The sequence below is a fragment of the Pinus tabuliformis genome, chromosome Q, assembly GCF_031772625.1.
Source record: "Pinus tabuliformis cultivar Carrire ecotype Pingquan chromosome Q, CPIR1, whole genome shotgun sequence".
Taxonomy (NCBI): domain Eukaryota; kingdom Viridiplantae; phylum Streptophyta; class Pinopsida; order Pinales; family Pinaceae; genus Pinus; species Pinus tabuliformis.
This window is the reverse complement of record NC_142296.1, coordinates 1,057,175,842-1,057,190,545: the sequence shown is the minus strand read 5'-3', so window position 1 is coordinate 1,057,190,545 and position 14,704 is coordinate 1,057,175,842. Positions and strand designations below refer to the sequence as shown.

Below are 14,704 nucleotides of genomic sequence, written 5' to 3'. Positions count from 1 at the left end.
TCCAACTCCTTATCAGGTCCAATACCAGTTGTTCCTCTCCAAAACTTAAAAATGCTTCAAAGTTTGAATTTGTCTTTCAACTACCTCATAGGGGAAGTTCCAGAAGGAGGGATTTTTGCAAACAGAAAGGTTGTTGTGTCTTTAATTGGAAATCCTAGCCTTTGCGGACCAAAAGAATTCCACTTACTTGCATGTAAAACTCCAAGCAGTCATTCTGCACTTGTCAAAATAATATTATTGCCATTGAGTGGAGCAATTACTTTTATGCTATGTTGTCTACTTCAGAGATTCCTTCGGAAAGGGAATATGTCTATGCAAAACTTTGATTCCTCAAATTCCATTTTGCAAAAGCTAGAGCACAAAAGGATCTCGTATCAACAGCTTCAAATAAGAACTAATGGATTTGCTGAGGCAAACTTGTTGGGAGCTGGGAATTCTGGTTCAGTCTATAAAGGGACTCTGAGAGATGGCACCGTTGTTGCTGTGAAAGTTTTCCATTTGCAAAATGACATGGCTGAAAATGGTTTTACAGTAGAATGCAGTGTCCTGCAAAAGGTTCGACATCGAAATCTGGTGAGGATCATAACCTCATGTTCCAACCCTGATTTCAAAGCTTTGATGTTTGAATTTATGCCTAATGGAAGCTTGGAGGAGCATTTGTATCTCAATAAAGATGATAAAAATGCTGATTATGACTGTCAGATGGGACTAACAACACAATTGAACATTGCAATAGATGTGGCCCATGCATTCGAATATCTTCATCACGATTCTATTGTGCAAGTAGTGCATTGTGATTTAAACCCCAACAATGTGCTTCTAGATCAAAAAATGTTAAGGAATGTAGCTGATTTTGGTATTGCAAGATTGATCAATGAAGCCGCTACTAAGCCACTTACTTCAACACTTTCTTTAAAAGGCACTGTGGGCTATGTTGCACTAGGTATGTCATTTTAGAATGCTAGATTTGTACTAGCCTATTCTCATCAACAATTTTGTATGGATTGGTTGAGTAAAATTTGATGAAGGTTATCTTTAATGCAGAGTCTGGATTAGGTGAGTCAATGTCTACCAAAGGAGATATTTACAGCTATGGCATTTTGTTATTGGAAATTCTTACAAGGAAACGACCGACCAGTGACATGTTTTCTGGAGACCTTAACATTCGCAAGTGGGTGAGCCTAGCCTTTCCAAATAGAGTGAAGGAGGTAATTGACCACCAACTTTTAAATGAGGTGGATGGAGATGAATTTGAGGAAAATAGGGCATACAAATGCCTACTTTCTTTGCTACAAGTTGGTTTGATTTGTTCAAAAGATTCACCTAATGAACGACCAACTATGAGAGATGTGGTAATCGTATTGGAAAGCCTCAAAAATGATTTGGGGGGAAATGCATTCACTTCTAGGAGGATGAGACAAAGCATGGTCAACTTGGTTAGCAATGAAAATGACACATGGAATGATATGCTTTCATCAAATGCCCAAGGTTCTTCTACATTTTAGTTTGTGAAAATTGCAATACTAGAAGATTTAAGTAGACTTTCCATTGTTTGTATAATGACAACTTCTTTTGAACTTCTAGCGGTTGAGATAAGCTTCTATTAGCATTTATATCTATTTGTAATTGGTGTCAAATTAAAAAATAGACACTTTTTGTAGCACCATATTATGTGAATGACAAATCTAAGTTTTGTATATTTTATTAGCCATTCATAATGTCAATATTTTTAATTGTTTAAAAGAAAGGACACGATTCTTAAAAGAATCACCTATCGCTTATAAACATATATTTTAGCTTAATGAATTGATTTTGTGAACTATGTTGAAGTTTAATTTGTTGATATTAGTTTTAAGTCTAAGTTAAATGTCTTAGAAATATTTTATTACCTTCATGAAGATTTGTATTTTGATGCAATTCATCCTCATCATCATCCATGATGTCAGTACTCATATCAATAAAATAAAATAAATTACAAAAAAAAAATTACATTCTCTCTTTACAATATTAGCTAATGATTTTTTATTTAAAATTCAATTATAAATAATTTATTTATATTTTCAACCAAAATTTAAATGTTCAAATAGCATTTGAATGTAATTTTTATTTTAATTTTATATATAATTGAAAGTGATGAATGATAAATGACAATATTACTCTTTAAATATGTAATTTATTTGATTTAAAATATTTAACTGTAATAAAAAATAATTTAAACATTGAATTCTTATTTTAAATATGATATTTTTGTTTTTAAATAAATCAAATTACTAATCACCATTAAAACTAAGGTTAAACTTTATTATACAATTCTTATCTATAAATTATGTTGAAAAATATGCAAAATAATATTATGAAGCTATGATTTATTATATATTTGAATAATTTCTCCCCTTTCAATTATATTATAGGAAAGTTATTTGCAATTTTTTTTATTCCCATACATTATTGCACAAGTTTTTAAGAAATGTCACGCCCTTTCAAGGCTTCTTGTCTTCCTGTGTAGATATTCAACTTCTCATAGTAAAGGATTCTCATCCATAATTGGCTTCCCATTGTAATGGTTCTTATATGCTATGGGCACTTAGATTTATTATTTATTAAATATTGTATTAATCATAAACTTTAAGAATTTTAATTATATTTAAATTTATTTAAAATTTGTTGTTTTTATTATTGAAATTGGAAAAAAAGAGTTGAAAGTAATCTCAAGTATTCATTAAAGAATATATACATCTATGGAATTTAATAAATATTGTAAATATTTTGTATTTCTATAATTATTTAATATAATGTGCTCTTCATAATAATATAAAATGAGTGATACTTGATAATGTTTTAAGATTGGAGTTTATCTATAAATTGTAATTTTCTTTAAAATTTCCACAACTCATATTTGTAGAATTATTTTAATTTAATGATATGACAAGTATATATCTCTTAGTTTTCACCCTTACTAAATTTAATAGTTGAGTAATGATTTTGTAACTTACACTTCCTATTATCAAGGACAAATAATTAAGTAAAAAATAAAATTCGTATAAATTTTGAGCAAATGGTTTTGAAAAGTCTAACATTTTTAGTTGGCATTCCTTTTATCATAAGATAAAAATAATTAATTAAAATATAAAATTCATATAATTTTTCTTCTCAACTTTGATAGAAATTTCCATAATTTTCTTCTCAACTTTGAGAGGATATTTGTAAATAATTATTTTACAATGTAGTTGATAATTGATGGAAATATTGCTTTTAAAATTTTTGACTCATTTGAAAAAAATCAAATCATTAGAATTTCAAAAAGGTTAAATAAATTACATATATCTTCACCTAAACAATAAGTTATCCACTTTTTAAAAAGGTTAAATAAATTAGATATACCTTCACCTAAAAAATAGGTTATCCATTTTAATTATTTTTTTATGGAAATTTGATTGTTTCAAGAAAATGGTTAATTTTGAATTTAAATTTTTTGACTCGTTTGAAAAAAATAATAAATATTCAAAATTTTAAAGAAAATAGGCAAATTAAATATAACTTACTTTGTGCAATAAAATAAAATAAAATAGTTCATTTTTAATTTTTGCTTTTAATTCAGTTTTGAAATGAAAATTTATTATTATTGAATTAAAGAGTGTATTGTCAAAAGACCTTCTAAAAATACATTGGATAGGTGGGTTTTGTGTGGATACTCCATCAATTGTTAAGGGTAAATAATTGATTAAATTGTAAAATTTATGTAATTTTTTATTTTCAAATTTGACAGGACATTTGAGTAGTTGGTTTTGAATACTCTAACATTTATAATTAATTATATAATTTTTACTTTTGAATAGTTGCTTTTGAATGGTCTAACATTTATAATTAATTAAAATATATATAATTTTTTCTTCGAGAGATATTGATAATTTTTTCCTCAGTTTATGACGATTTTTGTAAAAAATATTTATGTGAAATATTGATATTTTTTTTCTCAGCTTATGAGGATTTTTGTAAGAAATAATTAGGTGGGATATTGATATTTTTGTAAGAAATATTGAGATTTCGAAATAGTTTTATAAGAAATATTGAGGTTTTGAATTTGCTGAACATTTTCACTTGTGGGAAAGGACAAACAAGCGATGGAATGATCGGAAATGATTAAACTAGCATTTTCACCTTATGTTGCAAAGGAAACGCCGTAAGGCATAGAGTGGTAAGGCATAGAGTGGGGAAGAATAACGAAATGTGAATGGGCATTGTTGAAAGCAAGGGTGGACGATAATGTGTATTCTGAAAACGGATATTTTGTTATGGTCAACCTAATGCATTCATTAATTAGATGACAACGAAAAAGTTTCGAGCCCAGGCTGAACCAACACAAATCTTTTCTACAAGACTGAAATTGCCTAAATGATTCCTCAATCAATGGAAATAACCGTTTCCATCCTCTGATACCTAAAATACATTGTAGGAGACCGATTTTTCAAGTAACTTAATATAACTAGCAATTGCCCCAAAAAGTGCAAAGAGAGGCCGATTACATACAAGTTTTTTTATGTATAAAGTGCTGAGAATGGAAGATCTTGGATTAGAATTTAGTTGGACTCCATTGGTTTGGGAGATGTATCATGTGTTACCATTTGTGCATATTATGGGCATAAAGTTTATTATGATGATGGAGATTATTTTCAACCAGTTGTGGGTTGGCAACGAATTTTGTGAATGCCTTGGGTAAGATTCCATCTTCTGGATAATGGAAATTCCAGTGTCCATTTAGTCTATACTAGAGTACAAAGATTGTTGGCAAAGCTAAAGAAACTGTCATCAATATATAGAGCCAATGTAACTCGTAGTCATCAGTTTTTATCCATAGGGCTATGATTATAGGTACCAGCCATTTGAGCGGGCAGCCAGTGTATTTGCTAAATAGGGATCATGTTATCCTCGTGGAGTTATTGGTTGTCCTTGGAAAATATAAAGTAGGATTGAGCATCGACTATCTGGCTGGATGGAATTTTTGATAAGTGCTGGCCAATTTTATCTATTGTGTAATCATTTCCCTGATTTAAAGGCTGCTCTGAGTTACTAATAGAGACAGTTCTAAAAGATAAGGCTTCGAGAACCTTGCTTTAGTTGGTGGAGGCTTAGTACATTTTCTTCCGAAGCTTTGGCCTCAAACTCGAAAGCTACTTGTAAAGAATTCTCCAAAGCATTTATACTAAGCAGGTCCATTTTTCTTTGGATATTTTGGTTGAGAGTCCTCTAAGAAGTGAGTCGAGGAACTTCCAAGTTGATCACCATGGACTTGAAGCCATCAAAAATATTGTTTGATGCCTTTGACCACGTACTTGCCTTACGTGAATCCATTGCTTCATGATTTCCTCTGCTTTCCCCTTCAGGTATAACCTATCTTGCATTTCTTGCTTGAACCATATCAAAGTTTGTGTAGGAGGTGAATTTGAGTTGACTAAGTCTCGTACAAGAGCCCACCGCCATGTTAAGGGTTGGTCGCTCCATACTGACTTCTTTTAGCATCAACTTTTGTGCATCATTCAGTTATTAAATTTGAAAGAAGGCTTCTTGTACAAGATCCCACCACCATGTTAAGGGTTGGTCGCTCCATACGGACTTCTATTAGCATCAACTTCCGTGCATCATCCAGTTGTTACATTTGAAAGAAGGCTTCTAGGCTTTGCAGTGAAGCATCCAACACTTATATTTTGGGATTGAAAGCTTGATATATAGTTCATATATCAGTGATGTTATTTTCCCATAATACCATAAGACTGAAAGATTCATATCTGGTTGGAATTTCGATGATAGTGTTGGCCTCACATTCTGCTAGACTCCACATTTTCTGAAAGGCCGGGAACATATTTTTCATTTTAGATGCAATTGTTTGTTTGTCAAATATGTCTTATACATTTTTTTTATTGGACTTCATGCCTGCAGAGATATTTACTCTTGGCTACTTCCCCAGCCATGATAGAGAAAAGGAGCCCAAACACTTGTGAGGCTTCTTCCTTTGCATAGGTGGTGTGTCAGAATGGGTGCTCTTTTTGGCATACATTTGAGTAACGGTCTTCCGCCAATATAAGATTCCGGTATGCAAGTATAATTTCAACATAGAATTGCCTACATGAACTTAGTCCTGAACATTGCCAATATAAGATTCCGGTATGCAAGTATAATTTCAACATAGAATTGCCTACATGAACTTAGCCCTGAACATTGCCGGAGAATAGAGACTTCAAAGCTAGTCCTTCAAGCGCATGTAATATAGATTTATTTAGAAAATGGATGCGTGAAGACAATTGTAATGTTGAAGACAAACTTTGATAACCGTATTGAGGAACTAACATTGTGCCCGAGCCCTACTGGCTTGAGAGTTTTGACAGGGTTTGTGTCCAACTAATATAGTCAATGAAGGTGAGTATTGAATAGGTTCTGATTGGACCACCAAACCATGATGAGTCTCAATGATTCCTCAGCAACGCATCAACCAAAACAATGCAGGAATTACACAAGCCTTTCGGGATGCTCTCTAAAGAAACATGAAACTTCTCATTGTGTTTAGCAACATTTATATTGAAGGTCAAGTTGGCTCATGTAAAGCAAGGGAATTTTTGCATCTTCAACAACTTCACATTATCAAAGATAGTCGTATTCTCTTGTCCAATGTAAGAAGAGAAAGAACACTTACAATGCAATATATTCATAAAAACATACTAAGAAATGATAGTTATCAAGATAGAATCTAAATTCAAATGTGGATACCATACAATACAGAAAACAATTGGCCCACAGAACTACAGTTCAGAAAATTCAGGAGTATACATATTATTAAAGTAAAAACATGAACTTCTTCAAATTTATTGAAAAAAAATAGGTATGTGGATAGTCCAGACTAATTTTATCAAAAATTTTAATGATTGGATAACATAAACCCCTACAAAAATGCTCAAAGGTTCGTTGAGCCTTCTGATGCAATCCCTTCAAGAAAGTGTATTTCCTTATCATACACAATAAACTGAACTACAGTTCAGAAAATTCAGGAGTATACATATTATTAAAGCAAAAACATGAACTTCTTCAAATTTATTGAAAAAAAATAGGTATGTGGATAGTCCAGACTAATTTTATCAAAAATTTTAATGATTGGATAACATAAACCCCTACAAAAATGCTCAAAGGTTCGTTGAGCCTTCTGATGCAATCCCTTCACGAAAATTTATTTCCTTATCATACACAATAAATTGTACGAAACCCAACAAAAAGTAGCAGGTCTTCTCTAAAGAACATTAGATTTATTATTGAGATTATTACAAGTTTGATTTTTAAAAGTTGATAGCCATCACACTATTTTCTTGTGCTTGGTGGGCGTATGTATTTGTTTGCATGCGTTGTGATTCTACTTTTGATAATGCAGGTCATGTAACCTGTTCTAGGTGCTTTGGAAGTAAGAAGGATATGCACAGAAATTAGGTACACCCTTTCAAGTTGAAAAATAAAAATTAAATAAGCACATAGCAAACAGAGAATATATGACTAAATACCTAGTGGAATCTACTTATTTAGTATGTTGGCTCAGTTGGCATGCTTCATTTGAGTGTAACTTTGTTTATGAAGGTCTAAGCAGGCCTTTAAGGTGCAGGTAACAGTTTCCCAACTACAAATGCAGTCTCCTCGAGACTTCACACATGAACAGAATAGACAAACCTCTCTAGGCATCAGCAGCAACATAGTCTCCTGAAATCTCCCATGGCTATTTCCTAAATGAGGGAGTAGTGACAGGCATTGATAGGACAAGGAGAAGAAATGGGCAAATATCATATTCATTGGTGGCTTGAAAGTTAAAATGCATTTTCTTAAGAATTCTTTGGGGTTTCTTGGGAAGATGATTTTTTTGGGTTAAAATTGGATTTGGTTTGGTTTAGTTTTGGACAAACAACAGATTGACTATACGAATCCCAACTGAACCGAATTATTTGGCTATACCAAAGTTCTTCCAGATTTTCGAATGTTTTCCTTGATTCAGCCAAACGTTTTTACCATGTAAAAGATAGTTGCTTATTAGATAGAATTGCAATCAATCGAAAGCAAGAATAAACAACTAAGCACAACAAAACAACCACAACTCTAAAAGAATTTAAGAAAACTATACTACAACAACAGAAATTAATAAAACATAGCATTTATTACATGAATATGAAAAACAATACATATTTCAACAATAATTTAGAAAAAGGCATCACTCAACATCAATCTCAAACAACATAAAATGCCATGTTTCACCAACTGCATGATAACTTACAGTGGAATAGTGTTACTTAGAGGAAAGGAATCCTTTTGGAACATTATATACCATTTTTTAGCAGAATGGTTGGGAAAAAAAACACCCTGAACTTTAGATGTCAAGAAAATATAGCCTATATTTCTAACACATTACTGATTTCATGCCTGCCAACAATCCATGATGTTGCTACTGTTAAAAGACAATCCTTGGTTGACTAGGTTATTGCAGTTGTGTTTTAAAGTGCCTATACTGCCACACTACATATAGAATTTGAAACAATTTACAAAAATGTTCACTTTAAGGCTTTTCTGCATATGTTTCTGGCAATCCCAAAAGGAAATTTTTGAATCTTTCATATAAAAATTAAATGGGGAAACCAACAAGCAGAGAAAATATCATTATTTATTTTAACAGTAGGCCTCTTCTACGCTTGTAATCATTCACAGTTAATGTCAGATGATGCCCCCTTCCATCATTACTAGGAACTTGCACTCCACAAGTTGACTCAATCTTCTGCTTTCTAGCCATAAAAACTAAAGGGGCCCCTTGAGCACCCCCATACTTCTGCAGTCCAGCAAGTGAAATTGGAAGTTCAAAATCATGCAAAGAATACACCCTTGCATCTTCTGATATAGGAGCATCAGTGTCGACAAGCTTTCCATCATCCTCAATAGTTTCTATTGTTATGGCTTCCTCTACTTTGGCTGCATCTGCCTCTTTGTTCGCATCAGTGTTGTCTTCAGCAACCTTCGCCTTTGTATCATAATAATTTTGAGATTGAGTCCAACGCCGACTTAAAGGATCATACCCTGCTTCACCTGCTTTAAGATTAAGGTTTAGAGGCTTGATCTCAAAAGCGTTCTTGAAATTTTCAGCCTTGTTTTTCTTATTCATTTCTATTAGCATCAAGGCTTTTGCATCCTTGCTTTTGCTCTGAAGAGAAAGGACTTCTAGTTCCTTCAATCTCACTTTAATTCTCTCAACTTTTGAATAATCATGCCTGCTCTCCACTAGCTCCATCTCTCTTCTAACCCTGTCCTTTTCAGCAGCCACATTCGATGGCCTTTTGGAAGCCAACTTCTTTTCGTGCAACATTTGTTTTACAGTTTCTGCAGAATACACAAATTGATTCATCTTTTTTAGCACATTTATTTTTTCCTCAACTTCTGCTCGACTAATCATCTGACCACCACTGCGTTCTACTTCCCGTTCCCAATCTGAAAACTCTTTCTCAAGTGGAGGTGAATCAGACACCCTGGACATCTGCCATCTTGTTGCATTGCTCTTGCTACCCCAGAAACAATTCAAATACTTGTATGTGGTGTGGTTCTCAAACTTGTATTGTTTATCATGGTCTGTCATATCAACATTTTTTACCATGCAAAGACGGTAAGTACTTTGTCCTGACCTAGACATTCCTATCCCAATTCTTACAAAGCAACCCACAATGATATTCTCAAAGAATGGTTCCATAAACCACTTGGAAAGTTTTGATCTCCTTATTGTTATGCTTTTAATATCTTCAAAGTTTCTCCCTATCTTCATCATCTTTGTATAAATCACTTCCTATCGATAATTCGCTATCGGAATCATCACAACAACCCCTGTCATCATCATCCTTGTCACCATAATCAAATCTATTTTTCAGGGGCATTCTTGATCCAGAAGCCTTCCTATTTGTTGTCCCAGCATCATCTGAATCATCGTCATCAATGTATTTCGAGTCACTGCCATCATCTGAATCAGAATCTTCCAGTCTCCCTTTCACAGGATTTCGGTTTTTCTTTCCATCATTGGTAGATGTTCGACCAGCTGCTTCTAGCAGCAAATGCTCCAGTTCAGCCATAACTTTTTTTTCCCTCTAAACACCCACGTCAATTGAATAGTTCATTCCATGTCCAGAGCAGAGACTGCAAATACCACTCCTCAATAGACCTTCAAAACCTAAAACCTATTGTCCATCAAACAAATTAAAATTGTGAGAGGAAAACCACACCATGGAGCTTAATAAATTTACATCACCGACATTACGTTTTGTAATACATGGTCCTTACAATGAAACGAACATTACTATCTCAATTAGTTCAAAAGAACCCTTAGACCTGTAAAGAAAGCACATTGAACATAGAGATGGAAAATTTCAAAAATATTTCTAAGTAACATAAATGGATGGAAAGGTCTCCAAAATGCAACCTGTTCTCTGAAATCATCACTGGCAACACTAAGAAGTTGCACAAACTTGGGCACAGCTCCATGATCAATCACAACTCTGGTATGCTCTGAGGTTCCGGACGCAATATTTGTTAAAGCCCAGGCTGCCTCAAACTATAATATGACCAAATTAAAACGATATTAGATTACCACAATATAATGTCAATTCAATACTTAGAATCTCAACTGAAAAACAGATCATACCTGAAGCTGAGGGAAATCATCCCTTGCAAGAAACTCTACAAGTCGAGGGACCACACCCACAGCGATAACTTCCTCAATTGGAGGACTTCCTTCTGTCACATATATTTTTTCAGATGGCCATTTCCTAAAGACAAAAGAAAATGGTAATAAAGATACATATACTCAAGACTATTACCAACAGAGAGAAGCTTCCTGAATTGAGTTGGTGCTTCTAACTGCATGGTAGGATCATCAGACCAGACCCCTGCTACCGTTGCAGGAAGACTCTCCAACTGTAACATATCCAGCATAATCTTAGTAGGACTCCCTTGTTATATTTTGGTTATAACATATTTGGGCGTAAGTTAAGTCATTATTTATATGTAATTGATGCACAATTGTAAATAGAAATTTAAACCCATTGTCCTTGCATGTCCCAGAGTTGGACATTACTTGTCATGTAAGTTGCAACATGTTGTGTTGCCTTTAAAAACATGTTATAAAGTAAGCAATTTCAAAAAATAGAAATTTCAGCTGAACAACCAATGAGATCATTGTTCAATGTTGAATGCAATGGTGTGTCAGGCGACGCACCAAAGATCTAGTCTTCCACAGTACCAATAAACGGTTGGGACAAAATTTAAGCACTATCTTATTTTTATGGAAAGAGCCCCTGTTGCCGCAGCTTGGCAAAACAAAAGTGATTGTGATGCATGGTTCATCTTAGAAGACCCCAAAACTGGGCCACTTTCAATGCCTAACATAGTCTAGCCCAAATGTAATCCTTCTGGAATTTAAAGGAATTCGGTCATGTTTCTCCAATCACTTATAAACCAAAATTCAGAGCTATTTCACTCTTGTGAGCCAAAAGGTTGTCATATAATACTGAGAATGTAATCAGATCCCAGGAATTCATACAGCATACAACCGCTTACACTGAAGTGAAATGTGAATTACATAAACCCTGATTTGATCTCTGTTCACAATTTTTAAACTAAAGATTATAAATAGAATAAAAGCTACGGGGCATAAAATCCTGTCTGAAAAAAGAAATATCGCCAAAAAGGACCACACATGCTGAAGCTTACTATATCCATACCCAGATAAAGTCGTCGTTAGCTAAGGCATCAGTAATAATTCTGATATTGGGATGGTGCAATTGAGAGATCAAACATAACCTGGTGATTATTAGGAACCCATTGTACCCTGGATTAGGTGGTCTATATCATCACTTACAAGAATTCCATCGTGAATTTTAACATTTACAAATTCAATCATAGCAATCTCAGTGACCCAAAAAAAGCCTTGAAATCAACGGTCACAAAAGTAACCAACAAAGGCCCCCAGGTGGTGAGAATAAAAGGACAGCACACCCTTGCCCTGAAGGCTAAGCAAATCCTAACCCTTCCTCAGAGGACTGGTTTGCATATCCTTGATTACCGAATAACCTAAGGCACCTCTAAACTTAGGGCAACCAATACATATCTTCAGAACCAGCGAGTACATCTAGAAATCAGAAAATTTCATTAATCGATGCCTAATTCCAGAAAGAGGAGGCCCATGAACTTACCAAAGCTGGGGATCTGGATGTCCTGATCTGACATGAACGTTCTCTGTTCCGAACTGAAGACCATTGGGATTCAAAGCAGAAGCACAAATACTCAGGAGCGCTTCAATCGCAAAATAAAACTTTGATGGGTTTGAAATACAGGGGAGAGGGAAATATATATGAAGTAAGCGAGATTCTTCGTAATCTGATTGCACAATTTAATATGTTAAAATATTGAACGGCTCAAAGAGACCCTTGGATTGGAATTGTCATGTTGGTGTAGGTAATTAAATTGTCTGAGGAGTGCCCTATCTGTGTGCAACGTAAGGGCAACTAGGGCTTTAAACTTTCTGCAAGGAGAGATTTACAATTTGATTATTACCCTTGGGAAAGAGAGCCAGTACCACACCAAATGTATCGTAGTTATACAAAATATACATCATGATACTCAGCTTGGTCCATTTCTCAGATGGCACCGGGTCTAAAATATAAAACAATTTGAAAATGGTGCAAATGCAATCCTTTGTACCTATATGAAGATACAGATAATGTACACAGTGCCCCAAGATACATCAAGGATTTTATCAGTATACTTGGTTGTGGCATCTGTCACCTTTAATACCCTTCCAAGGCCCTATTACCGATTACAGTATGGTGCCCATTCTCAAGCTGTCAAATGAATGAAATAGTAAAAACCTACTGGTTGAAATTGTTCCATGCTTGCAGGCTGACTATTTTGTCAGTCTACTCTTCATTCTTAGCACTTGTGCTGATGCATAACAGATTTCACTCAGATAGGAATCCAAAGTTGACAAACAATTTCTTGTGGCTCTCAATTAAGAGTGGAGATACTCACAGGGAACAGTAATTCGGGAGCATATAAACATGGCGCTGAAGCATTATACTCAATAAGCACTCTGTTTCATCTGGGAAGCAATCATACAGGAGAAGGCGCCCTGGAAATATTATGAACACTATCAATTTCATCAAAATTATAACTAAATGAAATTCACCAAAATTCTAACGTGAGGAAAAAGATAAGATTTGATAATTTTATTAATCTGAAACCAATGAACATAAAAGCAGGTAAATCAGACTTTAAAAGCACATCAGTATAAAAACAAGTAGGATGCCAAAGCAGGTCCTATACCTAGGCTATCAAACCCAAAAAAACAAAATAAGTATGTAGAAGAAAGAGGCACAAAAATGTGGCATCAAAACAAATGTATTCTAGACACATATGAACAGAACTTACCGCAACCAATAACAGCCGCAAGCTGAAGGGTAGGTGTTGGAGCATACAGGAAGGGGGAAATAAAATGGAAGACAGTTTGTAAACGAATAGTTGAATGGTGGATAAAGATCAAATCCATCAGACATGCCAGCACATATTCAGGCATGGAACAATCCTCATGATAGAGTGTCGTCTCAAATATAGGTAGAAGCCTGAAAAAAATGAGTCTGGAATTGAAGCAGCAGGAGCATGCCAATTTAAGTGCCAACAACCCGGTCTCTGAATCTTTAGATTGCAATCCATTTCCAAGATAAATTGCTAGTCTATACTTCATCAAAGCTTCCTCCTGCTCATTTGCCTCTTTCTCCAGCACATACTAAAAATCACCAAAATGAAATAGCCATTAACTTCTGAACATAAACGTTAAACGCTAAACCCTAAACCCCCATTTTTAATAATAAATCCTAAACGTTAAAACTCGGCTACCTTCGAATTATAAAATCTAAAACCTGCACTCTAGAATAGAGTCGTTTGATGTTGGCGTTCTCAAGTCTAAACCCTAGACTCCTAAGTCAGATATGCAGTTTAAAATACATCATTTATACTCTAAACACAATGTTAATGGATCCTTAAAATCGAAATCATGAACCCCAACCTATCGTTGCAGTTTAAATTCTAAGATATGTATCACGAACCTGGTCGATCTCTACTGAACTTTAAAATTCAATCCTAAACCTTAAATGAGGTAAATTAAATACCTCTAAAAGACGATCTTGATCAAAAATGGAGCTGCAAATCTTCTCCTCCACAACATAAAGCATCTTCTCATTCGAGGATTTGCCAAACCCTAATTCGAACATTGCTTCCCTAAGGGCATGAAAACTGAAATCTACAATGCATTTGGCGTAATCCACCAAACTCTGGGCCTCGACAACGGAATTGGCGTTAAGGGCTCAGCGGAGCAACTGAGAGAAAAGTTGTTTGCGGGTACTGAATGGCAAAACAAAACCCTCAGATTTGAGGGAATCCAAAATTCTGCTCAGGGCCCGCAGATCTTTGCACTCGGACAGAAAATTGAAAAGGTCTATCCACACTAAATTGGGATTTTCAAACTGAGCAGGCAGCCAGGAAATTTGTCTACAGATAACTATAGAAAATTCAGAAGATGCCAAGGAAATCGAAACTCCAGCGAAGCCATCACTACTGTCTGCGAAGGGTTTCGAGCGGGTAATCTCTCCAGCATGAGATA

The 14,704-nt window shown here is 34.5% G+C and overlaps 1 protein-coding gene and 1 pseudogene across 1 annotated transcript; one reads left to right on the top strand and one right to left on the bottom strand.

The window, feature by feature from the left end:
* The first annotated feature begins 306 nt into the window (after positions 1 to 306).
* Positions 307 to 7,420, top strand: LOC149223154 (receptor kinase-like protein Xa21 pseudogene; annotated as a pseudogene).
* A 1,260-nt stretch (positions 7,421 to 8,680) lies between these two features.
* Positions 8,681 to 14,315, bottom strand: LOC149223153 (uncharacterized). Its single transcript, XM_089387800.1, has 9 exons — positions 14,214 to 14,315; positions 13,477 to 13,831; positions 12,275 to 12,426; positions 12,113 to 12,178; positions 10,910 to 10,965; positions 10,694 to 10,817; positions 10,472 to 10,603; positions 9,948 to 10,139; positions 8,681 to 9,844 (listed from the first exon to the last, which is right to left on the bottom strand). The coding sequence occupies exons 1-9, from the start codon at positions 14,313 to 14,315 to the stop codon at positions 8,681 to 8,683; spliced, it is 2,343 nt and encodes a 780-aa protein (XP_089243926.1).
* Positions 14,316 to 14,704: the final 389 nt, after the last annotated feature.

What these genes read in the sequence shown, in the direction of transcription:
- LOC149223153 (XM_089387800.1), bottom strand. Translation starts at nt 14,315, where the DNA reads ATGTTCGAATTAGGGTTTGGCAAATCCTCGAATGAGAAGATGCTTTAT. An exon ending in ATCAAGATCGTCTTTTAGAG is followed by an intron (nt 13,832 to 14,213) that starts GTATTTAATTTA and finishes GGTGATTTTTAG; the next exon opens with TATGTGCTGGAGAAAGAGGC. An exon ending in TCTGATGATCCTACCATGCA is followed by an intron (nt 10,818 to 10,909) that starts GTTAGAAGCACC and finishes TTTTGTCTTTAG; the next exon opens with GAAATGGCCATCTGAAAAAA.